Source organism: Scyliorhinus canicula, chromosome 10, assembly GCF_902713615.1.
Source record: "Scyliorhinus canicula chromosome 10, sScyCan1.1, whole genome shotgun sequence".
Lineage (NCBI taxonomy): Eukaryota > Metazoa > Chordata > Chondrichthyes > Carcharhiniformes > Scyliorhinidae > Scyliorhinus > Scyliorhinus canicula.
The window spans coordinates 103,276,365-103,303,715 of record NC_052155.1 but is presented as its reverse complement, the minus strand read 5'-3'; the positions used below and the strand labels follow the sequence as shown (position 1 = coordinate 103,303,715).

The following is a 27,351-nucleotide window of genomic DNA, read 5'->3' as shown; positions in this document are numbered from 1 at the left end:
CTAGAGTTTATTTAATCTTAGCATGGTTTCTGAGATCTGCCCATGGTGGCTACTGGGTGAGTTGACATGTTCACTGTATTAAATTAGCGTAAGGATTAAAGGGCCATGGGGGTGGGTAGTGGGGCGTCGGTTAGCATGAAGGGTATGAAGGACAATGGGGTGGAGGGTATAGATTGACATATAGGGTATGAGGGGCTATGGAGGTGGGGTGGAGGGGCATAGGTAGGCATGGAGGGTATGAGGGTACATGGGGCTAGATTGAGGCCATGAGCTGGCCTGGACTGGCACAGAAAGGGCATGGGAAGTGTGTGTTGACGGTGGGGTATATGAGGGGTGAGGATTGGAGGGCAGTTTTTGGTTTCATTGCATTTAAAAAAAATCTTGGACACAGTGTTGGAGCACAGAGGCAAGCCTTTAGCTCAGCTCAACTCTGCATCCACTGCCTCTGCATTCCTTCCAGTGGTGGCGGCCTGAGTCCCCACCATCCTGGATGAAAATCCCAACTTCAAGAGCACTTTTTCCTGGGTCAGGTTTGCGGAACCAGGAAATGTTCCAAACTGGGAGTGAAATTCCAGGCCTGTGCGTCAATTGGTGGTGAATTAATGGTGTGTTCTGTAAAAGGGGCAGCACAGTAGCACAGTGGTTATCACTGTGACTTCACAGCTTCAGGGTCCCAGGTTTGATTCCTGGCTTGGGCCACTGTCTGTGTGGAGTCTGCACTTTCTCCCCGTGTCTGTGTAGGTTTTCTCCGGGTGCTCCGGTTTCCTCTCACAATCCAAAGATGTGCAGGTTAGGTGGATTGGTCATGGTAAATTGGCCTCAGTGTCCAAAAGATTAGGTAGGGTTACTGGTTTACGGGGATGGGGTGGGCTTAAGTGGGGTGCTCTTTCCAAGGGCCGGTGCAGACTTGATGGGCCAAATGGCCTCTTTCTGTGCTGTAAATTCTATGATTCTATGAAAAGGATGTTACAGAGAATGGAAAAAACTATAGAGAAGTTACTAAAGATAGCATTGTCCCAGCACAGAGGGACAATGTCAACTGAAACATTAATGTTCTCTGTGGTTTTAAGCTGCTGATTGATCTGATCTATATTTTCTATTTTTATTTTAAATTTCCAAAACCCAGTTTTTCTTTGCAGCTCAGTTTGTCAACACTGTTGAATAAATGCCCTCGCAACAGTATATTTGAAGCAACTATCAATAACACTGGGAAAAGATGCGCTATAATATTTTGAACTAAATAAATAGAATCAAGCCCCCCCCCTCCCCGCTATCTGTTGCCTTCTCTGGCCATCATCAGAGGCCCAACAAATTCTTTAGGTTAGATGTCTGATCTAGTTAGGTACAGCAAAGGCAGGCTTGTGGCACAGTGCTCATGTCCCTACCTCTGGGCCAGAAATATTGGGTTCAAGTCCAACACCAAAACTTGTTGCCCAAGGCATAATGCATTTCAACAGGTTGATAATCAGCTGGGGAATCCTCCCACTATTCCCCAAACAGGTAAAACCGTGCAAGGAATCTTGCACTCTGTGCACAGAGTACTGGCTCGGGGCACGAAACCCTGGCGTGTCGCTCTTTAGCTGTACAGCTGAGTTTTCTCTCCAGATTCTGTGGTACTCTGCATAGAGGATTTGGGCCCATGGTTTCTGTCATCACACTGGCGGAATATGGCCTGATAAGAGCTGGTAACACCGGCGTCACAGAGATCAGGGTGCCCTTTTTAAAGCCAACCCTCCCCCCACACAAGCGCCAGAGCAAACCCCCCTTCCCCCCACAGAAACACCGGGCAAACCCCCCACCCTCACAGATAAGGGGGAAGCACCCATGGGGCTCGCCAAAGGGCCCATCTCGGCACAGACCCCTGGCAGTGGCAGGGTTCAATATTAAGGAATGGGTTAAGAAACATTCCAATTAGATGTCTAATTGATCCAATATTGACAATGATATGTAAAGAGGCAATAGGTGGCCTTTGGAGCACGTGATGTGATGATAGAGTTTGGTGCAGAGTGTGATCAAGAAAAAATAAAGGCGTTTGGGTAAAGGAGCAGAACTCTTGATTCTTTACTCAACAGCAGACAGAGGCTAATAGTGGTAGCAGAGTATGGTGGCTATGCAAATGTTAAGGGTTGAAAGATATAACTTTTCCAGAAGAAAAGAAAATTCTGCATCAACTAAGGAGTGAGTGAGAAGGAAAATATATATATATATATATATGGCTAAACCTAGGATAAAGATGGCCGGATATGACAATCCACCATTATTTTCTGAAAGGGGATTGTACGACCAATAGAGAAGTGCAGTTGTTATGTGGACTAAGTAACTGCCTTGGAAAAGATGAAACAAGGTATGGCAATGGCTCTTTCTCTACCTTATGAGAGTAAAATCTGAAGCAAAGTGTTTTCTGAGCTGCAATTGGAAGAGTTAGACTCAGAAGAAGGTCTATTGCGTTTTATGGATAGGATTTATCAAAAGGATGACTTGTGAAGTGCATATGAAGCCTGGTCAGAATTTGATGAACTCCGGAAAACAGGGGATATCTCTATGGAGGACGATATAATGGAATTTAGCAGACTATACAGAAGGCTGCACAAACACTGCTTGGAATTCCATAGTCTGTGTTGGCATTTAAATTACTGGACTGTGCTAAAGTGTCCAATAGGCTCCTGGTTTTGACAGGAGTTAAGTTTGCGGATAATTATACCTTATTCGATCAGATGATAGAGGCCTTAAAGAAGTTTCTGGGGAAATATTCAATTCCTATGGCTCTTATGAAACAAATAAAGCAGACTATGGAAGATACTCTACTGATAGGATGGCAAGATCGTATGGCTCTGAACAAGTTACGAGAGTATGGAAGGAGATTTGGACCCGGAAATTATGATGACCGAAACCCATTTTAAACCTATAATAGGAGGGACATGGAGAATGGAAATAGGAAAATGAACCCCAGAAATGCCAGGGGTATGATAAATTGATGTTTTCGGTGTGACTCTCAATACCATTATGCTTTCAACTGTCCAACACATTATAATAGTGTTTGAAGTTACACATGACATGGAAGAGTTGGTAGATGAAAACAATAGTGACCAGAAAGAAGGAATTGTCCTAATAGCAAGCAGTTTTACTCTGGAAATGAGGGTGTTGGTTGCAGAATCCTTCAACTGTGCTGTATTGGACAGTGGCTGCACATCTACTGTGTGTGGGATTGACTGGTTAAAATGTTACCTGGACTCTTTGAATGCTGAAAATTGTAACAAGGTTACAGGTTTTGAAAATTCCGCAAGTTTCAGGTTTGGGGATGATAATACTCTGAAGTCGCTGAAAACAGTGGTGATCCCTTGCAATATTGCCGGAGTGAATCATTTCATTAGCACGGATGTTGTATCACGTGAGATACCTTTGCTTCTGAGCAGACCGTCGATGAAAAAAAGCACACATGAAACTGAATATAGAACAGGTTAAGGCAACAGTTTTTGGAAAGATGGTGGACTTACAATTTACACAGTCGGGACACTATTGTATTCTATTATTGGCAAATAATATTTCAGGTGCAGTTAAGGATGTATTATTGGCAGCTGGAAATGGGAATTTAGCTGATAAAAAGCTTATTGCAGAGGCAATTTGTGCATCTGTCTCCTCGGAGGCTGAACAATTTATTAAAGGATGCAGGGGTCAGGGATGAAGACTATACTGAACTGATAGAACAGGTTAGTGATCACTGTGAAGTTTGTAGGAAGTACAGAAGGACACCATCACGACCGATAGTAACCCCACTTTTGACCAGGGATTTTAACGACATTGTGGCCATGGACCTTAGGATCTGGGATAAAGCTAACAAAATATTTATTTAGCATTTTGTAGATTTAGCAACCAGATTTAGTCAATCAACCATTGTATGAAGTAAAGAAAAGAGAGTAATCTTGGATCAGATCGTGGAAAAACGGATAGGGACAGGAATGGGGCCACTAGCAAAATTCCTTACGGACAACGGGGGAGAATTTGCTAATGACAAGTTTCGGGATATGTGTGAAAATGTAAATATCACAGTTATGAATATGGCTGCAGCAAGCCCATTTAGTAATGGTGTGTGTGAAAGAAACCATGCAGTAATAGATGACATGCTCCTGAAAATTTTGGCAGATAGACCAAATTGCAAGTTAAATTCAGCCTTAGCATGGGCGGTACATGCAAATAATTTGTTGCAGATGGTTGGGGGCTATAATCCCTATCAATTAGTGTTTGGTAGAAATCCTAAAATTCCGTCCATTTTGGATGACCAGCCTCCAGCTTGGGAAGGGACTACAATTAGCTCTGACTTTGCTGAGCAGTTAAAGGCATTACATAGCAGTAGAAAAGCTTTTTTGGAAGAAGTCTCCGGAAGAATTCGCAGAGATTTAAGGCATAATGAACGGCCATCAAATACCGTTTTTCAGCAAGAAGACATAGTATACTATAAGAGACACAGTTTTAATGAATGTAAAGGCCCAGGGAAGATCATAGGCATAGATGGCAAAACAATTATTTTGCAACATGGCAATCAGACTGTTAGGGTACATTCATCAAGGATAATGAGTACAGATTTTAAATTTTCAAATTTAGACAGAGCAGACAGAAATGATGAAGAACCAGGGTCATCTGGTACGCATGTGTTACAGAACTATAAGGACCAGTTAACTGATGTAGACAGGGTTTCTGTAGAGGAACACGATACCACTGATGAATTAGAACAGGCCATTTTTCCAAAAGGACAACTGTCAAAAGTTAGCACAAAAATGACATACTTGCCTGAAGATTCTAGTCAATGGAAGGATGCAACTGTTCTTAGTAAAGCAGGAAAGGCCACTGTAAAGTATAAACACTGGTTGAATGTACACCATACAGGGGAGTGTGTCAAGACAATGGATTGGGAACACGGGGTTCAAAAATGGAGGGCAAAGAAACGCAGTTCCAGTTCAGATAGTACATCGGATAGTGAACAGGTTCTCAGGAAACGGTCGAGAACTATTGAAAGGGCATCCCACAGCAGAAGGGAAAGATCAAGTAGTAGCAGCATAGGGACTGTTGAGCACAGGGCTATATCGCCGGCTTTGAAAGAAGACCAAGGCAGGCCAGCAGCACAGTTCAATTTCCATAACAGCCTCCCCGAACAGGCACCGGAATGTGGCGACTCGGGGCTTTTCACAGTAACTTCATTTGAAGCCTACTTGTGACAATAAGCGATTTTCATTTCATTTTCATTTAATACAGAACGAGATAGCAGGCGGGATAGAGGATGTAGTTTGTCAAGGACTCGGATCATGGGTAAGACTACGAATGCTACTAGGAATAGAATCCCACATGCATGTGAGAATTTGCTGGCCTCCAATAAATTAGATGAAAATGTATCAAAGATGCTAATCAGCAAGAACTGAATAGTTGGAGTGAATTTGGTGTATACATGGAAGTACCGGATGGGGACAAAGAGCTCTATCCAACAGATGGATTTGCATGGAAAAGGTTCTTCCGGATGGAACTTACAAGGCAAAGGCTAGGCTTGTGGCAAGGGGATTTGAATAAAACTTAGAAGATCAGGATTTAAAGGTAGATTCACCTACTGCAGGAAAGGTTATTTTAAAGATCTTCTTGGCTCTATTACCCACAGAGACATCGGAATGCAAATCTATAGATATAAAAGCTGCCTTTTTGCAGGGGCATCAGCCCCAGAGAGACATTTTCTCCATCCTCCGAAAGAGGCAGCTAACACAGAAGGGGTACTCTGGAAGTTGAACAAATGTGTATATGGATTAAATGATGCGTCTAGAGTCTGGTATTTTTCGGTAAGGTCAGTTTTGTTAAAGTTAGGCTGTTGCCAGTTGAAAGCAGATCCGGCAATGTTTTACTGGCACCATTAGGGAAATCTTTCTGGCATTTTTATGATGCATATCGATGATTTTGTGTGGGGTGGGACTAGTGATTTCGAAACTATTGTAATCTCTGGATTGAGGAAAGAATTCAGGGTTGGAAGTCAGGCTACCGGTGCATTTAAATATATTGGAGTTGAAGTTGGACAGACTGAACTAGGGGCAACTTTATGTCAGCAGTTTTATTTGGAGAGCATCAGACTAATAGCAATTAGTCATGGTCGGGTTTAGCTTTTGACAGCTTCCTGATTTTTGATAGCTGCTGTAAACCTTGCTGACGGAATTCCTTACCTGGGGGGAAGTGTATGCCAGAGAAGCCCTTTATGCCAGGGGTGACACGGTAGCACAGTGGTTAGCACTGTTGCTTCACAGCACCAGAGACCCAGGTTCAATTCCCGGCTTGGGTCACTGTGTGAAGTCTGCACGTTGTCCCCCGTCTTGCATGGGTTTCTTCCGGGTGCTCTGGTTTTCTCTCACAAGTCCCGAAAGACGTGCTTGTTAGGTGAATTGGACATTCTGAATTCTCCCTCTCTGTATCCGAACAGGCGGCGGAGTGTGGCGACTAGGGGATTTTCACAGTAACTTCATTGCAGTGTTACTGTAAGCCTACTTGTGACAATAATAAAGATTATTATTGTATAAACACATAGACATTTCTGGGACGGGAACAGTGTTACATCACAGGCGAGAGGGTTGGAAAATATAATCTCTACGGCGAAAATCTTGTTTTCCGAATCGTGTGAGATTTTAGCAATGTCTCTGCAAACTTGCCACCGCGTGTATGAGAAGGTACGCTTAAAAAAGGCACAGTAAAAAATTAACATGAAATATAACCTAAAGAGTGCTCTGATTATGTTATACTATAGGTTGTAATTCCACTCCATTTCTGAAAGTAAGAAACATTGATCTTTTGATAATTAATGATAAATGAATAATATCAGAGCAATGTAGGGGCTGCTGCACAATGTAACCTAATTTTTCACATATTCTCTCCAAACATTAATAATATGGTCTTTGAAAAATGAAGAGTAACTGTTGCTATTAATTTAAATGTCCAGAAGGACAAAAGGAAGCAAACCTCAGCTAAGGAAACTCATCAATTCTTGACCTACAAATCAGCATTATACAATTCTAATCTTTTTATATAATTTTTTTGAGTGAGGCATTTTAGCCTTTGAAATAAAACTGTTTTCAATCTCTTAATTCTTTATCTATGGGGAAATTCAAAGCAAACAGTCTAAGGAGGCACTCTAAGAAGCTCATTATCTGTGGTCTATGAATAAGTACACTATAATGTTATTTAGCCTCGCTCGGGAAATGTTCTTATTTCTTATTAAAATGAATTTTGCTGCAGATTTAAATTAATATAATTAATCCTGGCTTTAAACCCCTCACTTCAAATGTCATCTGCTTAGATCATTTATTCTAAAGCCTTTTCCCATCCTACATTTTTTTGTTATGTATGTTGGTTCCTCCCAACACAATCCCCTTACAGCTTCAGCCCCACTTTCATCTTTGGAATTATGTAAAGAAGTAGGCACCACATGAAACAAATATCACCTGACAATGTTCCCCAACTCCCGGCCCAATTTTTAAACATGGTGATGTGCAAATGCACATTCCATTGTTTGTGTAATCCTGTAAAACGTATCTTCAATGACACGCAGCTGACTTCAAACCTGATGCAATGTATGTTCCATGTCCTATAAGCCATCCTGTAATGAGTCTGAAAATAATGCACTGCATTCCTTATTAAATAACGAAATTTCTGTTTTTCCCTAGATCGAGCTAATCAATGATTTGAAAGTACATTCAAGATTACTACTTTACATGGCCAACCTGGTAGTACTGAGGTTCAAATCCTACCCTTGAATCTATTGGATTTGTGTTTGGATCCTGACCAGAATAGTGGGCTGAAACTTTCCTCTCTGCCGATCATGTTTCTTATCAACGTTTCTCTGAGGAGTCCCGCTTACCATATTTGTGATGTTATTGGCAAAATTACTGTTACTTTCTCTCATGGACTCTGCTGATACTTCTTTAATTGGTTGAATATTGCAATAGTTTCCAAAGTGCCTTTCGTGGAAAATTGAAAGAGCTATGCTCTGGAGCTGTGAGTTTAATTTCCACCATGGCAGCTGGAGAAAATGCAAATTCATTTCAAAAGTCCATATGGAATAAAAAAACTAGTCTCAATAATAATGATCATGAAACTAGCCAATTGTTGCAAAAACCCATGTCCTTCAGGGAAGGAAATTTGCCACCTAATCCAGTCTGACTTATACATGACTCGAGATCTACAGTAATGTGACTCATTCTTAACTATAATCGGAAATGGCTGAGCAAACTGCCCCGTTGTATCAAACCACCACAAAGAAGTCAGATAAATAGTGAAGTTCCAGCAGTAAATGCAAAAGTCAAGGCTTGAAGCATTTGCAACCATCTTCAATCAAAGGTACCAACTGGATAACCCATCTCAGCCTCCTCCTGATTCCCCCGGTATCACAGAAGTCAGTCTTTAGCCAATTCAATTCTCTCCACGTGATTTCAAGGCACTGGCTAGAAACAGGACATGACAACATCTTTGCTGCAGTACTGAAGACTTGTGCTCAGAACTAGCTGCACTCCTGGCCAAACTGTTGCACTAGAGCAACACTGGTGTCTACCCAATAATATGGAAACTTGCCCAGACGTGTCTTAAGCACAAAAAGCAGGAGAAATCCAATCCAACAAATTATCTCACCATCATTCTACTCTCGATCATCAGCAAAGCGATGGAAGTATCACTGACAGCACTTACTCAGATACTACCTGCTCACTGATGCTCAGTTTGGGTTATGCCAGGGTCACTCGGGTCCTGAACTTCATTATGTCTGCAAGTATGGAAGAAAGAGCTGAATTCCAGAGTATGGGAAGAGTGACTGCTCTAGACATCTAGGTACCAGGATTATATTTGACCAAATGTGGCTTCAAGGCGTCCTTGAAAAATTTAAGTCAATAGGAATTAGGTGGAAAACTCTCCACTAGCTAGAGTCTCATTTAGCATAACGGACATTGCTTTAAAAATCAACCAGATTAGTTGAGATATTTATAATTGCTTAGAATCATAGAATCTCTACACTGCAGAAGCAGGCCATTCGGCCCATTGAGTCTTCAGCAACCCTGTGAAAGAGCACCTTACCCAGACTCGCGCCCCCACCCTATCCCATAACCCCAGCCAACCTTTTGAACACTAAGGGGTATTATAATATTCAAGTCAATTGGCTTATTAACAAGCTCAATTGCCTATTAATTATTTTTTGAAAATGGCAGATGGGGCTGCTGTTTCCGGCACCTGTCCTGGATTAGCTCACTGAGCTAAATCGCTGGCTTTTAAAGCAGACCAAGCAGGCCAGCAGCACGGTTTGATTCCCGTACCAGCCTCCCCGGACAGGCGCCGGAATGTGGCGACTAGGGGCTTTTCACAGTAACTTCATTGTAGCCTACTCGTGACAATAAGCGATTTTCATTTTCATTTCATTTCCACCTAATTTAACAGGGTATGGATTGGGAGATACGCAGGAATGTGGTGTGCTAGTAACATGTCATATTTTACGTGCTCGCCTATGCCGGAAATGTGCCTGACCAACCCGTGGTGACTTTGACCGCTACTAACACAGAGGGGCCATCTGGTGTAGCAGTTCTGATAGAAGGTACAGAGGTTGGAACAATCTGCTTCAAGAAACTGGTGCAGATACACTCAGAAAAAAATGCCTCTTCACCTATCGGCCCTCTGGCCTGAGTAAGGCCTCCTATAAACAGCCCATTCACCTGCTGTGTTCGTATAGGCTTGCCTGCTGTTTGCTGAGGCTCCTGCTGCTTCTCTTGCTCCATAACCTCCTCCATTCAATGGAGGCAATTCTGCATAAAATTTATTCAGTGGTCCTAATTACATCACAGAACGCTGAGGTGCACACAATCATGACGCCCCACCTTTTTCTTGCAGGTCCATTAGATTTTTAAAAATGTGTGATTAAACTGCAAGCCAGTGAGAAAGGGGCAGTAATTACTCGGAAGCATTTTTAACAATGCACCATCCCATTCCTGTTATGTAAGGTGGATTAAAATCTCCCCTATAGGTTGGTCAATAAAACTTCTACCACTCTCCAATCATAATATACTTTAACCCTTTGAGTTAAAGGTAGCTTCCAAAATAGAATCAATGTCAGCATTTCCACTTCCCATTATCAGTCACAGCAAGGTCACTTTGCATCTAGAAGTGATTTCAGAGTCACACAGTGCCATACAGTATAGTAGGTAAATAGCATTAACAATTCAATAACAGCCTTCTAAACCAATAAACACACAAGGGTTTCAATTTTCATTACTTTGGGCGGGATTTTATAGGCCTTCCTGCCGGCGGGATCTTCCAGTCCCACTGAAGTCGACCATCTACGGCGAGTTCTCTGGTGATGGGGCGGGTAAGCCAGGAATGGGTGGGATTCTCCCCTCCGGGAACTAAGTCCCCACGCCAGTGGGAAAACTGGCGCGAACCACTCCAGCGTCAACAGCCCACGAAAGCGCGAATTCTCCGCACCTCCGGGGGCTAGGTGGACGCCGGGGGGGGGGGGGGGTTGGCGCTGCGCCAGGCGAGGGACTGCGCGAGTCCGCACATGCACCAAAGGGCCGGAATGATCCTGCGCCTGCGCGGAACCACCGGTGTGTTCTGGCGCATGCACGGGGGGCTCTCTTCTCCGCGCCGGCCATGGCCCGACAGGGACCGGAGCGGAAGGAAGTAGTGCCCCCACAGCACAGCCCCCCCCCCCTGCAGATCGGTGATCCCCTCCCCCACCCGAAAACCGGCGCCAGAGAATACGGCGGGGCGCCGGAGAATACGGCGGGGCGCCGGAGAATACGGCGGGGCGCCGGAGAATACGGCGGGGCGCCGGAGAATACGGCGGGGCGCCGGAGAATCCCGCTGGTAGCCTTTGGTGGGACCAGAAGATCCTCCAGTGGCCATTGGCTCACTGCATCCGCTTTGGGAAAACCCACCATGCAGTGGTTAGGGACCGAAAATCCTGGTCTACATCTGTTGTGACTAAGATGAAAGCTTCTATAATCGCAAATATTTTAGGAATGTAGATCTGCTATAGGTTATTGTTTTATTGGTCCCCAGATGTGATTAATTTTCACCCTTGCAATTTGTAAAGATCAGAAACTCTTTATGCTTAATCTTCCATGCTGCCTTTGTGTGGTGAGATAACATGAGATAACCACTGTAGTTATGTGTACTGCAGTAGGGGGATGTATGCCTGTACCTGTAATACAGGTTCCTCCGGTCAGCCCCTGCCGGCTTGCTCCGCCCACAGGGAGCTTATGTATAAATGTATGAGAGCTGCTCAGACCCTCAGTCTACAGTTGCGGATGGAGGGACAACATCGTACAGCAATAAAGCCTCTATTGTACTAGTCTCTCGGCTTTGAGTATAATTGTTAGCGCCACAATTTATTGCTGTACGATTTCCCAGTCACCATGGACATCAGAGTCAAGCCTGACCGTCTGCAGCTGGATCCACATTCGCCTCACGCCAGAAAAGACTTTGATCACTGGCTCGCAGTCTTCGAGGCCTACATCTCTTCAGCACACCCTCCCCCGACGTAGGCTCAGAAAAAGCAACTCCTGTACTCCAGACTTAGCTCCAGCGTCTTTCCGCTCATTCGAGATGCGACCGACTACACCGCAGCTATGGAACTGCTCAAGGAGAATTATGCACCATCGACGAACACCCTGTTTGCGAGGCATCAACTTTCTACTCGCGTCCAGCAGCCGGGTGAGTCGATTGAGGACTTCTGGAGGGCCCTTATACCTCTGGTACGAGACTGCGACTGCCGGGCCCTCACAGCCACGGAACATTCTGATTTACTCATGCGCGATGCCTTCGTTACAGGCATTGCATCGGACCCCATCCGGCAACGACTGCTGGAAGGGGTCGCCCCCGACCTCGCGGCCGCAAAGGCCCTGGCGCTCTCCATGACGGCCGCCTCCCGTAGTGCGCACACTTACTCCGCTAGCCACTCGGCCCACCCGTCCTACCCCTCGTGGACCCCGCAAACGGCTCCCCAGGTCCATCCGTCCCACCCCTCGTGGACCCCGCAAACGGCCCCCCCAGCAGCCGCCCCCGCGCACTATGCCTGCGCTGCCCGCCGCACCGCACCCCCTGGGGGTCCCCACTGTTACTTCTGCGGCCAACAGAAGCACCCTCGCCAACGCTGCCCGGCCCGCACAGCGACCTGCAAAGCTTGTGGAAAGAAAGGCCACTTTGCAGCGGTGTGTCAGTCCCGGACGGTCGCCGCTATCGCGCCGCCGGTCCCCACGCCTCAGCCGCTCCCTCAATGGGCCCCGCCGTCCGCTTCCCCTGACCCCACGTGCGATCAGTGGGCGCCGCCATCTTTTGCCGCCCCCGCCATGTGCGCCCCATGGGCGCCGCCATCTTCATCCACCACAGCCATGTGCGTTCCATGGGCGCCGCCATTTTGTTCCGACCCCATAACGTGCGCGCCATGGACGCCGCCATTTTACCCACAGGTACTGCGGATGCCGCCATCTCGCCTCCAGGGGCCGCCATCACGGGACACGGGTCGCTACCGCTCCTCGTCGGACTCATCTGACTCAACCGCCCACCAACCACTGCTCGCCTCCGTTACGCTCGACCAGTCCCGTCCTCACAACCTGGCACCCTCTTCCACATCGGTGCTGGTCAACGGCCATGTGACCTCCTGCCTCATTGACTCCGGGAGCACCGAGAGCTTCGTCCACCCGGACACGGTAAGGCGCTATTCCCTTGCGATCCATCCCGCCGACCGGCAGATCTCCCTTGCCTCCGGTTCCCACTCTGTCCCGATCCGGGGTTTCTGCCTGGTAAAACTCACTGTACAGGGTGTGGAATTCGACCGTTTCCGTCTGTACATTCTCCCCGACCTCTGCACTTCACTCCTACTAGGCCTGGATTTCCAGTGCAATCTCCAGAGCCTCACCCTCAAATTTGGTGGACCCCTACCTCCCCTCACCGTTTGCGGCCTCGCAACCCTCAAGGTCGAGCCCCCCTCCCTCTTTGCCAATCTGACTGTGGATTGCAAGCCCGTCGCCACCAGGAGCAGACGGTACAGCACCCAGGACAAGGCCTTCATCAGGTCCGAAGTCCAGCGGCTGCTTCGGGAGGGTATCATCGAGGCCAGCAACAGCCCTTGGAGAGCCCAGGTGGTAGTGGTTAAGACCGGGGAGAAGCACAGGATGGTCATGGACTACAGCCAGACCATCAACCGGTACACGCAGCTCGACGCGTACCCCCTCCCCCGCATTTCTGATATGGTCAATCAGATTGCACAGTACCGGTCTTCTCTACTATTGACCTGAAATCCGCCTACCACCAGCTCCCCATCCGTAAATCGGACCGTCCCTACACTGCCTTTGAGGCGGACGGTCGTCTGTACCAGTTTCTGAGGGTTCCCTTCGGCGTCACGAATGGGGTCTCGGTCTTTCAGCGAGAAATGGACCGAATGGTTGACCGGTACGGATTGCAGGCCACCTTCCCGTACCTCGACAATGTCACCATCTGCGGCCATGACCAGCAGGACCATGATGCCAACCTTTATAAATTCCTCCACACCGCATCTCTCCTTAATCTCACGTACAACAAGGAGAAATGCGTGTTCCGCACAGACCGCTTAGCCATCCTTGGCTACGTAGTCCAAAACGGACTACTGGGGCCCGATCCCGACCGCATGCGCCCCCTCATGGAGCTCCCAATTCCCCACTGCCCCAAGGCCCTCAAACGCTGCCTTGGGTTTTTCTCTTATTACGCCCAGTGGGTCCCGCAATACGCAGACAAGGCCCGGCCACTTATCCAGTCCACACATTTTCCCCTCTCGGCCGAGGCACAACAGGCCTTCGCCTGCATTCGCTCTGACATAGCCAGGGCGGGGATGCACGCCGTAGACGAGACTCTGCCTTTCCAAGTAGAGAGCGACGCTTCAGATGTTGCCCTTGCCGCCATGCTGAATCAGGCCGGCAGACCCGTGGCATTCTTTTCACGCACCCTCCACGCCTCCGAAATTCGGCATTCCTCTGTCGAAAAGGAAGCCCAGGCAATCGTTGAAGCGGTGCGGCACTGGAGGCATTACCTGGCCGGCAGGAGATTCACTCTCCTCACTGACCAACGGTCGGTAGCCTTCATGTTCAACAACATGCAGCGGGGTAAGATCAAGAATGATAAAATCTTGCGGTGGAGAATCGAGCTCTCCACCTTTAACTACGAGATCTTGTATCGCCCCGGCAAGCTCAACGAGCCCCCAGACGCCCTCTCCCGAGGTACATGTGCCAGTGCACAAGTGAACCAGCTCCGTGCCTTGCACGACAGCCTTTGCCATCCGGGGGTCACCCGCTTGTACCATCTGATCAAAGCCCGCAATCTGCCCTACTCCGTCGAGGAAGTACGGACAGTCACCAGAGACTGCCAGATCTGTGCGGAGTGCAAGCCGCACTTCTACCGGCCAGATCGCGCGCGCCTGGTGAAAGCATCCCGCCCCTTTGAACGCCTCAGCGTGGACTTCAAAGGGCCCCTTCCCTCTACCGACCGCAACACCTACATCCTTAGTGTGGTCGATGAATTTTCTAGGTTCCCCTTTGCCATCCCATGCCCAGATATGACGTCTGCCACCGTCATCAAGGCCCTGGATTCCATTTTTGCCCTGTTCGGTTTCCCCGACTATATCCACAGTGACAGGGGATCCTCATTCATGAGCGATGAGCTGCGTCAACAGGGGTATCGCCTCCAGCAGGACGACCAGCTACAACCCCCGGGGAAACGGGCAGGTAGAGAGGGAGAACGGGACGGTATGGAGGGCCGTCCAGCTGGCCCTACGGTCCAGGAACCTCTCAGCCGCTCGCTGGCAGCAGGTCCTCCCTGACGCGCTCCATTCCATTCGGTCACTGCTGTGCACCGCAACTAACAGTACACCCCATGAACGTGTTTTTGCCTTCCCGAGGAAGTCCACATCCGGAGTGTCGCTCCCGACTTGGCTCACGACTCCGGGCCCAGTCCTTCTCCATAGGCATGTACGGCACCACAAGGCGGAACCCCAGGTGGACAAAGTACGCCTTCTCCACGCCAACCCTCAGTATGCCTACGTGGAGTTCCCCGACGGCCGCCAGGACACAGTCTCGCTCCGGGACCTGGCTCCCTCAGGTGCCGATCCCATGCCCACACCCCTTCCTGCGCCAACCCCAGCGCCCCCCTATTCGTCCCCATCAGGTCCATCCCTCATCCCCCTGCCCACCCTGGAGGACATGGAAGATTTCGGCTTGCTCTCGGAGTCATCCCGCCAGCAGCCAGCACCAACACCGCCAGCACCTGCACCATCGGGGCCATCACCGCCTGTGCCGACGTCACCACCACAGCTACGCCGATCACAGCGGAACGTCCGACCACCGATTCGGCTCAACCTGTAATCTGCTAACCGGATGGACTCTTGATTTTCCTTGTTGGACCCTCTTGTAAATAGCATCCTTTGTATTAGAGTTACATGTCACCCCCGCCGGACTCATTTTTTACAGGGGGTGAATGTGGTGAGATAACCACTGTAGTTATGTGTACTGCAGTAGGGGGATGTATGCCTGTACCTGTAATACAGGTTCCTCCGGTCAGCCCCTGCCGGCTAGCTCCGCCCACAGGGAGCTTGTGTATAAATATGTATGAGAGCTGCTCAGACCCTCAGTCTACAGTTGCGGATGGAGGGACAACATCATACAGCAATAAAGCCTCTATTGTACTAGTCTCTCGGCTTTGAGTATAATTGTTAGCGCCCCACTTTGTCAAAACAGAGACCAGATTGAACTGCCAATGTGCACATCACTCAGTGTCTAGTGCTGCTATGAAATGTGTCCCCCCCGGAACATTTACACAAAACATTAGTTCCTAGCTAAGGAGTTCCTAGTTCTTTATAGATATTTACAACAATATATAATGATCACGTACTTCAGATTTTCTGTTGTTAGTTTCAAATATTAGCACAGAGTCCTGAATACTTATTTGAGCATGCGCCAATGGAGGAAACTTTTGATATACATTTAAAGGAGTGGTGTATTGAGCAACATACACCATCTATACAGAACAGATTTTGTTATAATTAACTTGAATAATACATATTCCTTTTTACAGCATGTATTTTCCTCAAACCTGTCTGAAGCTCCAGCAATATGATTAAAGTTTAAACAATAATAACTACATCTCTTATAACAAGTTTTTATGTGCATCCTTTGAGTTTGTATTTACAAAGTTCAATGGAAGTAGAATGACTGTGAATGCTTTAATACTATGTATTAGAATTGCAAGTGACGGAGGTAAGTATTTTACTGTGAAATTAGTTTCCATTCCTGGGGATTAGTATTGTTATAGTAAAAGCACTAAACCTTACTTACAGATAAACAGGCGTTAACTGTACATGGGAGGGTTTCTGGGGAGCGTGGGAGGAGAATGACTCAAGTCCACCTATGAAATCAACTGAAACCACAACACAACCACAAATAAATATACAGATTCACTAGTTAAAAGAATAAAATGAATAAAGAAAACAGATATAAAGTGATAAATATTAATTCAAAATGAAAGTGCAAACACTCAACAAAAAACACATTATTGGCCCAATATTCCTCAGTTAGCTATTTAAACCATTTCACAAAGATGAGGCAGATTGATCTCATATTTCCATAGGGAGCTATGGCAGCACCCAGTGCATCTTGAATGATTCCAGAGTTTTGTCTTCATTATCCTATCTGGAACGTGATTCAAGTTATAATTAATCATTAATTGTGGAAGTAAGTGAGTTCTAAAATCAGTTCTGAACTTTCCTTTTTGTGAGTTCAGATCTTTATTTATATCAAATTGAACAATGGTTCCATTAAAACAGTAAATAGGGGCAGCACGGTGGCACAGTGGTTTAGCCCTGCTGCCTCACGGCGCCGAGGTCCCAGGTTCGAACCCGCCTCTGGGTCACTCTCCATGTGGAGTTTGCACATTCTCCCTGTGTTTGTGTGGGTTTTGCCCCCACAACCCAAAAATGTGCAGGCTAGGTGGATTGGCCATGCTAAATTGCCCCTTAATTGGCAAAAATGAATTGGGCACTCAAAATTTATTTTTAAAAAACAGTAAATAGAGGAACTGATTATCTGCTCAACCACAGGTATAGATGGCAGAAATGTTTCAGCTTATTTTGGGATGGTGGAAAAGTTGTGTACATTTTAAAGAAAACTATATGCAGTTCAGGATAAAGGATGTCAATGATGGATAATGGAGTCTTAGAACCAAGATCAAAGGTGGCCAAACTTTTGGGGTGTGCAACTTTGACAAGGAGCTTCCCGCCAAAGAGTAAAATGTTGGACCCAACTGCCCCTAAATAATGGCCATTGTTTTGGTCCTCCTCAAGTTCACAGAGTTGGTCTTGATCTATAATTCCAGAGGAATTCACTCAACTACTTGCTACAGGCAGGAACGTCAGATTTCACCAAACTACTGTGAAGAATTCCCATTCACAATATTCAGCAGATTTATTCCCAGAACAGTAGCAACAGCATCTGAAAGTCGTGTTTGAAGACATAAGGTGGTGAGGATGGCAAACTTTTCACGGGTGGCACTATTTGATCAAATTCTTGCACAGCCGTAGTAGCCATTGGGTTGGAAGCAGGGGTGCTGCCTTCAAACTATCCCAATTTAGGCATATTTGTTGGACAAGACACAAGGTAGTAATCGCTCATAAGGAATTGGATAAACACAGTGTGGATTCATTTATTAAGACTAGACATATGACAACACGGGTATTACATTTGAAAACAGCAGCACTTTGTACGTGTGCTCTGCTCAAAGCAAAAGTGAAACTAAGACTAGATCACATGACACATTTCCCTTCTCGTGATGCCACCCTGATATCCCGTAAAGACATATTGCAACATGTGTTAGTTTCTTCAGTTCTGTTCCTGCCTGTAGGTCCCAGTCTTGATATGCTTTTACCCACCACTACCTTAGCCTTCAGTCAGAGAGCTTTCATACTCTCAGCCCCACAATCTGCAATGTTTGACCCAAACCCTTCCATCTTACTTTCTCTCTCCTCCTTCAAAAGTCTGGGTCATGACTTCACTCGTCGCCTTTTTCCACCCATTGCTCAATTTCTAGCAACAATATATTTCCATTAATAGATTGTGTGTGGCTTGGAGGGAAGCTTGGAGGTCTGTTCTTCCCCTTAACCTTTACCTTGTCATTCTCGATGCTAGTTATGTTTCTGGCAAAGAGTGACTCTAGGATGTTGATGGTGAGGTATTCAACAATGATGATGCCATTACATGTCGAGGGATCATTCTTAGATGCTCTCATGTGTGGTGCACATGTTAATTGCCACTTATCAGCTCAAGCCTGAAGGTTGTTCCGGTCATGCTGCATTGGACATGGACTATTTCATCATTAGAGGAATTATGATTGGAAATAAATACTCTGCAGTCATTAATGAATAACCACGCCCTCTGATATTCTGAGGCTGAGATTATTATTCCAACATGTTATTGATGCATCTGTCCATGAAAGTACTGATAACTCCCCTGTATGTACCCCTGCACTCTTCTAATTCTGGTCCCTTATGCATTCCCAGCCATACCTTCAGTTGCCTAGTCCTAATGCTTTGGAATTTCTCAGCCATCCAGCTTCATATGTCATTTTCCTTCTTCAAAGCATTTCCTAAAACCTACCTTTTGCCCCAGTTTTTGGTCATCTGATCTAGGTGACTCGTTTTATAGTTTGTTTAATCAGTGGGCAGCACGGTAGCATGGTGGTTAGCATAAATGCTTCACAGCTCCAGGGTCCCAGGTTCGATTCCCGGCTGGGTCACTGTCTGTGCGGAGTCTGCACGTCCTCCCCGTGTGTGCGTGGGTTTCCTCCGGGTGCTCCGGTTTCCTCCCACAGTCCAAAGATGTGCGGGTTAGGTGGATTGGCCATGCTAAATTGCCCGTAGTGTCCTAAAAAGTAAGGTTAAAGGGGGGGTTGTTGGATTACGGGTATAGGGTGGATACGTGGGTTTGAGTAGGGTGATCATTGCTCGGCACGTCATCGAGGGCCGAAGGGCCTGTTCTGTGCTGTACTGTTCTATGTTCTATGCTCCTGTGAAGCACCTTGGAAGATTTCATTACGTTAAAGGCACTTTATACGGGCAGCACAGTGATGCATTGATTAACACTGCTGCCTCTCGGCACCAAGGATGCGGGTTCGATCCCAGCTCCGGGTCACTGTCCATGTGGAGTTTGCACATTCTCCCCGTGTCTGCCTGAGTCTCACCCCCACAATGTAAAAATGTGCAGGGTAGGTGGATTGGCCATGATAAATTTCCCCTTAATTGGAAAATATTTTTAAAAAGGCTCTATAAATTGTAGCGAGGACCATCCTGTCATAATATCCACTCATGCATATAATGAGATGCAGACAGGCAGTGATTGACACATAGGCTGACCAATGAACACACAACACAGATCAACCAATCACCAGACAAGACACCACTACTATAAAGCTCACAGGACATTAAGACTCCCGCTCTTTTCGGGTCCCAGACACTGAGACAGTCAGAGTGCACAAGTCGGTGGACATTATTGCCATGTGGTAGCGAGTAAGTCTGGTCGAACCAGTAAGAGGTCGTCAGTAGGATTAGTAGAGTGTCAACCCACAGCTGAACATGTACAGCCGTCCATAGTTTAAATAAAACCGTGTTGGATCATCTCCGGTGTTAGACGTTTGTTTCTAGCTTCCCTGCATCCAGTTGCAGTCAACGTCAAACCAACCCGCCTAACACATCGGGCGGAATTCTCCGCAACGCCCGACTCCATCGTGAAACCCGGAGTGTTTCACGACGGCGTTGGAGGCCGCTCCTCGCCCCCTATTCTATCCCCCCCCCCCACCCCAGGGGGCTAGGAGCGGCGTCCTGTAAATCTCGGCTACCGCGCATGCCCGGTTGCCGTCTTCCTCTCCGCTGCCCTGCAAGACGTGGTGGCTTGATCTTGCGGGGCGGCGGAGGGGAAAGAGTGCGTCCCTTGGAGACGCCGGCCTGACGATCGGTGGGCACTGATCGCAGGCCAGTCCCCTCCCGAGCACGGCCGTGGTGCTCGATCCCCTCTCCGCCCCCACAGGCCCCATACTCACCTTTTGCGCCATGTTCACGCCAGCAGTGACCAGGTGTGAACAGGTCGGGAACGGCAGGCTGCTCGGCCCATCCGGGCCGGAGATATGCGGGTCGCAAAACGCGACACACCATTTTGGGGGGGGGGGTGGGAGAATCGCGGGGGGGTGCCAGAACGGCCCTCCCGCGTTTCTCCCACCCGACCTGGGCAGCGGAGAATCGCGCCCATCACATCCCATAGTCCACCTGTAGACTAAGTACCTTCAACACAGTAAGGACGCAATCCATTTTGTTGTATGGCACTATCATTGTTCTAACTAGGAGGAACACCAACAAGACCTTATACAGCTCTTTTAATGCAAGAAAATGTTCCAATGTGCTTCAAAGTAACAATACTAAGCAAAGTTAGGCACTGAGTTAAAACAGGTGATATTATGGCAGATGGCTATAAGTCTGATCAAAAAGGTAGGCTTTATGGAGTGTCTTGAAGGAGGAAAGAGTGGTAGAGACTCGGAAAGGTTTAGCAAGGGAATTCCTGAGCATAGGGTCTAGGCAACAGAAGGTATGGCCGCTGATAGTGGATTGATTAAAATTGGCGTTGCACAAAAGGCCAGAATTAGGTGAGTGAGATATGTCAAAGGCTTGTGGAGCTGGAGGCAATCACGATGCTAAGGGAAGGGCAAGTCTGTGGCAAGATTTGAAACAAGGATGAGAATTTTAACGCTGAGGGGTTGCTTGATCAGGAGCCAATGTAGGTTACTGAGCACAGGAATGATAAATAGCAGTGGCTGTGCTAAAACTGCTGATCCTCCGATTGGCAGCTTTTGGGGGCTGGCCACTGTCCTGAATTGTGACAGCAGCCCCTGTGGAAACATGACTTCAACCTCCATGCTAAAATTCTGCCATTGTTTCCGAAGTCAATTACAACTTAATCGTTTTGAAAGTTTGCTTTGTATAAGTGTGGCTGAAGACTTTGAACTAGGCATTTCTTAGCAGTTGTTTGATAAGGCATTACTATTTAGATTGATGCCATGAGCATTAATTGCTTCCCTTAAACAAAGAAGTACAAAACATCAAGCACTTACTGAACAATACAGACAGGGCCATTAACCATCCAGTACTTGCTAATTAGGTACCCATGAGACATTTTGCTGTGGTTTCCACACATCTCCCACCGCTTGCCCCTAAGCCAGTGGAAGATTCCTGAGGGCAGCCAATGGGTATATTGCACCTTCTCATTTTTAATAAAAACATTTGAAAGTTGGGTTGGGCTAATTAGGTACAGGTAATTTTCCCATAGGTAGATGACCAGTAAAGGAAAATTGAGAAAAGTATGGAGAGACAGCAGAGGAGAAAATAATCCTCAAAAATAGTTTATGAAAATACCTACTCAAACCCCAGTGACTGCTTAATTTAAGAATAAATTGGTTGGATTTCTGTAGTGCGGTGGCTGGGGGGGGGGGGGGGGGGGGGGTGAATTCTAGTCTGGGTATGTTATAATGCACAAAATAAACAAGGCAATATTCTTTTTGACAACCCTGCTTTTAAAAAAATGTTTGATCATTATTTTTAACAAGTTTTGGCTTGGAATACAAGTGAATTGATTACATGTGTTTTTATGTCATAGTTTAAAACTTAAAGTGAACATGAATCTGAACTACTTTAAGAAATTCAGAGATGCAGTTAACCTTCAGCTAACATCCAGGATCAGAGCAGTGGTATATGTCAGGACATGAAAGGAGTGAAATGAAACCCCGAGGTGCAGTCTCAGCGGAGGATCTGATTTAGCTCTGAGAATTTGTCTGTCAATTTCCCCTTGTGGACTCTGTGATATTTCTACACCAACTGTCACTTCCTTCTGGTTATTACATTGTTATTTTAATGCAATGATCCATCAGAGAACCTAAAGAGCCACATATTGTATTACAAACTAAACTAGCAAATATACCTCAATGTACATACTAAATGAATTTCCCGTATCTGCAACTTGATATAAACCTGCAGCAGGAGTTTCCATGTAATTAAAATCCTTGTTTTAAGTGTATGTTTGAGCAAGAATCGGATTGCTTGCAAAACATTAAAATTTTTGGCACAATTTTATGGATCAGACTCTGATATAATGTGAGGTTGTGTCTTCAATGAATAGACCTGATTAAAATTATTCTGCTGTTCAAGTTTGCCATTAAGCAAGTCAATTCACTTTTAATAAAAGTAAAAAAATCACTCCTAAGAATGTTATTCCCTCTGCTTGGTATAAATCGGAGTTAAGATTGTAATTGTCATTAATTGTCAGAGTACATTAATTTTGTAGAATTTACAGTGCAGAGGGAGCCCATTCGGCCCATCGAGTCTCCCCTGGCTCTTCGAAAGAGCACCCCACCCAAGCCCACACCTCCATCCTATCCCCACAACCCAGTAACCCCACCCAACACTAAGGGCAATTTTGGACACTAAGGGCAATTTAGCATGGCCAATCCACCTAATCTTTACTGTGGGAGGAAACCGGAGCACCCGGAGAAAACACACGGTGAGAACATGCAGACTCCGCACAGACAGTGACCCAAGCCAGGAATCGAACCTGGGACCCTGGAGCTGTGAGGCAATTGTGCTAAGCACTATGCTACCGTGCTGCCCAATTTTCTGTATATGTGCAGTTTAAATTTCCACAGCTGTTGGTTTTGACGTTGGTGTTGATAAAAACTGATTTACCTTGACACATTAGATGCAATTGTAATAAAATAAATCTCAGGCCTAGAAAACACAATATAAGTCACAATATCACAATATCAGCAATATAAGCCGATGAACATTTGTCATGTCCAGGTGACATTTCTCTTAGCTAGTATCTTGGAAGGCCATAATAAAGGCCATACTCCCTTTATTTTTAATGGAATGCTTATGGATCTCAGCCGTGGGAATGAAAATAATTGTACTGTTACACAAGGGACAATCTTCTGAAGTGTGGTAAGTGGATATCATTGATGCGTGGCAAGAATCAGGTTTTCTTTGCGTCATTCACCTTGATGAACAACTGAAATTAAAATTAAAATAAAGGAGATGGCTGCAATGGAAAGAAGGAATAGTGTTCAGTTTGTGTTTGCTGTGATATGGAAAGAAATCAAATCAATACCTTGGGGCAGAACATGCAGTAACACTGACAACACCCACTAACAGATTCAAATACAGCTTCTTCCCCGCTGTTACCAGATTCCTGAATGACCCTCTTATGGACTGATTTGGGGCGGGATTCTCCGCGAACTGGCGGGGCGGGCCACTCCGACGCGGAGGAGTGGTGTGAACCACTCCGGTGTCGGCCGCCCCAAAGGTGCGGAATCCTCCGCACCAACAGGGGCTAGGCAGGCGCCGGATTGTTTGACGGCGCGCCAGCCAGCACGGAAGATCTTGGCGCCATGCCAACCGGCGCCAAAGGGCCACCGCTGGCCAGTGTGAATTGGCGCATGCGCGGGAGAGCCAGCGTGTGCTGGCGTCATCCCAGCGCATACGCAGGGGGATTCTTCTCCGCACTGGCCATGGCGGAGGTTGACAGCAGCCGTTGCAGAGGGAAAGAGTGCCCCCACAGCACAGGCCCGCCCGCGGATCGGTGGGCCCCAATCGCAGGCCAGGCCACCGTGGTGGCAACTCCCAGGGCCAGATCCCCCCGCGCCCCCCCCCCTCCCGAGGACTCTGCAGGCCGCCCGTGGAGCCAGGTCCCGTCAGTAAGAATCCGCCCCTGATATCTTCACACTTCTTCTCTACGGGGTAGTGATACACTCAGTCTGCTTCACCCGGTGCCTGTGTCTATGTATTTACATTGTGTATCTATCGTATGTGCTATGTTTTTCATGTATGGAACAATCTGTCTGGACTGTATGTAGAACAGTATTTTTCACTGTACTTCGGTCCACGTGACAATAAACTCAAATCAAATCAAATCATCTGCATCCCATTAGCAGGATGCAAATCACGTTGGCCTCCAATGGGTTTCGTGATCCACTCTGGCAGACACCAGTGGAAGGTCCCGTGGGATATTCACGCTGGTGTAAAACCATTTTTGGGCCTCTCACTGAACCACTGCCCGCCATTGAACCCGCTGGTGGAGGCATGGGAGAATTCCACCCTTGGGAGGTGAAATTGATCTTGTCAGCAGATCCAAATGGAACCAACAGCGGTAAGTTTACTGCTTTTTTAGCGGTAAACGTTTAGCAAGATACTTAATTACAAACAGGCAAAATGAAAATGCGACTAGGAAACCAATCTCCAGAAAGAGTGAAATTTAGTGGCAAGAAGAACAGCCGAGTGAAACATCAGCCGTTGATTCACTACAAACCCCTTTTATGCTGCTGGCATAGACCAATGTCACCTCCATTGACTTGGGAAGAAACCACCATGAAATCCTCACATTACTTCTCCCAAAAGTGGTATGTGATCTCTGCTGTTCGGTTACTAACACTAACTTCTCTTCATCATTTCCTTTCACTATTTTACCAGAAGATTACACAAGTTCCCAGCATCCACCATTGTTAACACTGCACAACATACTTTGTCACCCAGACTGCCTCTTCCAAGCACAAGCATAAGGAAATCCAGCCTAGGAGACTTAAAGGAGAGTGCACTGGGTGAGTCGGAATTGATCATAACAAATCAGGGGCAAGCCATTGCTTCAGAGAATCAAGACATGATGGGCGAGATTCTCCGCAAATGCGGAGAATCGTAAAGGCTGCCGTGTGGACAGGCCGTGACCCACGGCAGCCTTCACGCCCACGTCCGGGGCCGATTCTCCCCCCCCCCCCCCCCGGGCGGGGCTAGGAACACAGCCCCATGCGTCGCGGCGGCGCGGCCTTGACGACGGTTGTCAAGGCCGCACGTCAAGCGTCACGCCGGCTGACGCGGCCGACGTCATCGGCCGCGCATGCGCAGGTTGGACAACGCCAACCCGCGCATGCGCAGTTGCCGTCTTTTCCCTCAGCCGCCCCGCAAGACATGGCGGCTTGATCTTGCGGGGCGGCGGAGGGAAAAGAGTGCGTCCGTTACGGACGCACGGCCTGCGATCGGTGGGCATCGATCATGGGCCTATGCCCCCCTTGGCACGGCCGTGGTACTGCCGTGCCAATCGGGCCCCCAGATGCCCCAAACGGGCATCTGGCGCCCGTTTCACAATGGCAGCGAGCAGGTGTGTTTGCTGCCGTGTTGAGATGGGCGTGAAGGCCCGGCTGCTCGGCCCATTGGCCTCGGAGAATCGCAGCAGTGGTGGCGACGTCTGTACAGGTGGTGTCGGCGTCGACGGCGTAGGTGCTGGCGGTGTTGGTTCTGGCCAGTGGCGCGATGACTCCGGGAGCGAGCCGAAATCTTCCATATCCTCTAGTGTGGGCAGGGGAACGAGGGATGGACCTGGTGGGGCTGAAGTCGGGGGCGCTGGGGAAAAGGAGGGTGGCGCGTGGGTAGGGAGGAGTGTGGGCATGGGATCGGCACCCGAGGGTGCCAGGTCCCTGAGCGAGACTGTATCCTGGCGGCCGTCGGGGAACTCCACGTAGGCATATTGGGGGTTAGCGTGGAGCAGGCGTACCTTGTCCACCAGAGGGTCTGCCTTGTGGAGCCTGACATGCCTACGAAGAAGGACTGGCCCTGAAGCTGTGAGCCAAGTCGGGAGCATCACCCCAGATGTAGACTTCCTAGGGAAGGCAAAAACACGTTCATAGGGTGTGTTGTTAGTTGCGGTGCACAGCAGTGACCGAATGGAATGGAGCGCGTCAGGGAGGACCTGCTGCCAGCGAGCGGCTGGGAGGTTCCTGGACTGTAGGGCCAGCTGGACGGCCCTCCATACCGTCCCGTTCTCCCTCTCTACCTGCCCATTACCCCGGGGGTTGTAGCTGGTCGTCCTGCTGGAGGCGATACCCCTGCTGAGCAGGAACTGACGCAGCTCATCGCTCATGAATGAGGATCCCCTGTCACTGTGGATGTAGGCGGGGAAACCGAACAGAGCGAATATGGAATCAAGGGCCTTGATGATGGTGGCAGATGTCATATCCGGACATGGGATGGCGAAGGGGAACCTAGAGAACTCATCGACCACACCAAGGATTGGGCAGCACGGTGGCATGGTGGTTAGCATAAATGCTTCACAGCTCCAGGGTCCCAGGTTCGATTCCCGCCTGGGTCACTGTCTGTGTGGAGTCTGCACGTCCTCCCCGTGTGTGCGTGGGTTTCCTCCGGGTGCTCCGGTTTCCTCCCACAGTCCAAAGATGTGCAGGTTAGGTGGATTGGGCATGCTAAATTGCCCATAGTGTCCTAAATAAGTAAGGTTAAGGGGGGGTTGTTGGGTTACGGGTATAGGGTGGATATGTGGGTTTGAGTAGGGTGATCATTGCTCGGCACAACATCGAGGGCCGAATTGCCTGTTCTGTGCTGTACTGTTCTATGTTCTATGTTCTAAGGATGTAGGTGTTGCGGTCGATGGAGGGGAGGGGCCCTTTGAAATCCACGCTGAGGCGTTCAAAGGGGCGGGATGCTTTCACCAGGCGCGCGCGGTCTGGCCAGTAGAAGTGCGGCTTGCACTCCGCACAGATCTGGCAGTCTCTGGTGACTGTCCGTTATTTCCTCGACGGAGTAGGGCAGATTGCGGGCTTTGTCAAGATGGTATAACCGAGTGACCCCCGGATGGCAAAGGCTGTCGTGCAGGGCAGGGAGCTGGTTCACTTGTGCGCTGGCACATGTACCTCGGGAGAGGGCATCTGGGGGTCCGTTGAGCTTGCCAGTGCGATACAAGATCTCGTAATTATAGGTGGAGAGCTCGATTCTCCACTGCAAGATTTTGTCGTTTTTGATCTTGCCCCGCTGCGTTTTGTTGAACATGAAGGCTACCGACCGTTGGTCAGTGAGGAGAGTGAATCTCCTACCGGCCAGTTAATGCCTCCAGTGCCGCACCGCTTCAACGATTGCCTGGGCCTCTTTCTCAACAGAGGAATGTCGGATTTCGGAGGCATGGAGGGTGCGGGAAAAGAATGCCATGGGTCTGCCTGCCTGGTTTAGAGTGGCGGCAAGGGCGACATATGAAACGTCGCTCTCTACTTGGAAGGGCAGTGTCTCGTCTACTGCGTGCATCCCGGCGTTGGCTATGTCTGCGCAAATACGAGCGAAGGCCTGTTGTGCCTCGGCCGTGAGGGGAATTTGTGTGGACTGGATCAGTGGGCGAGCCTTGTCCGCGTATTGTGGGACCCACTGGGAGTAGTAGGAGAAGAACCCCAGGCATCGTTTGAGAGCCTTGGGGCAGT

General features: G+C 48.0%; 1 protein-coding gene across 3 annotated transcripts in view; it reads right to left on the bottom strand.

The window, feature by feature from the left end:
- Positions 1 to 27,351, bottom strand: part of LOC119972561 (sodium/potassium-transporting ATPase subunit beta-1-interacting protein 3) — a 610,138-nt gene that overhangs the window by 26,548 nt on the left and 556,239 nt on the right. Inside the window, exon 6 of one of the 3 annotated variants that reach the window (XM_038809467.1) lies at positions 16,356 to 16,437. The exons of the other annotated variants lie outside the window; for them this stretch is intronic. Within the exon in view, the coding sequence (XP_038665395.1) occupies positions 16,356 to 16,437 (82 nt within the window). The remainder of the gene's footprint in view (positions 1 to 16,355; positions 16,438 to 27,351) is intronic. 3 annotated transcript variants of the gene reach the window in all.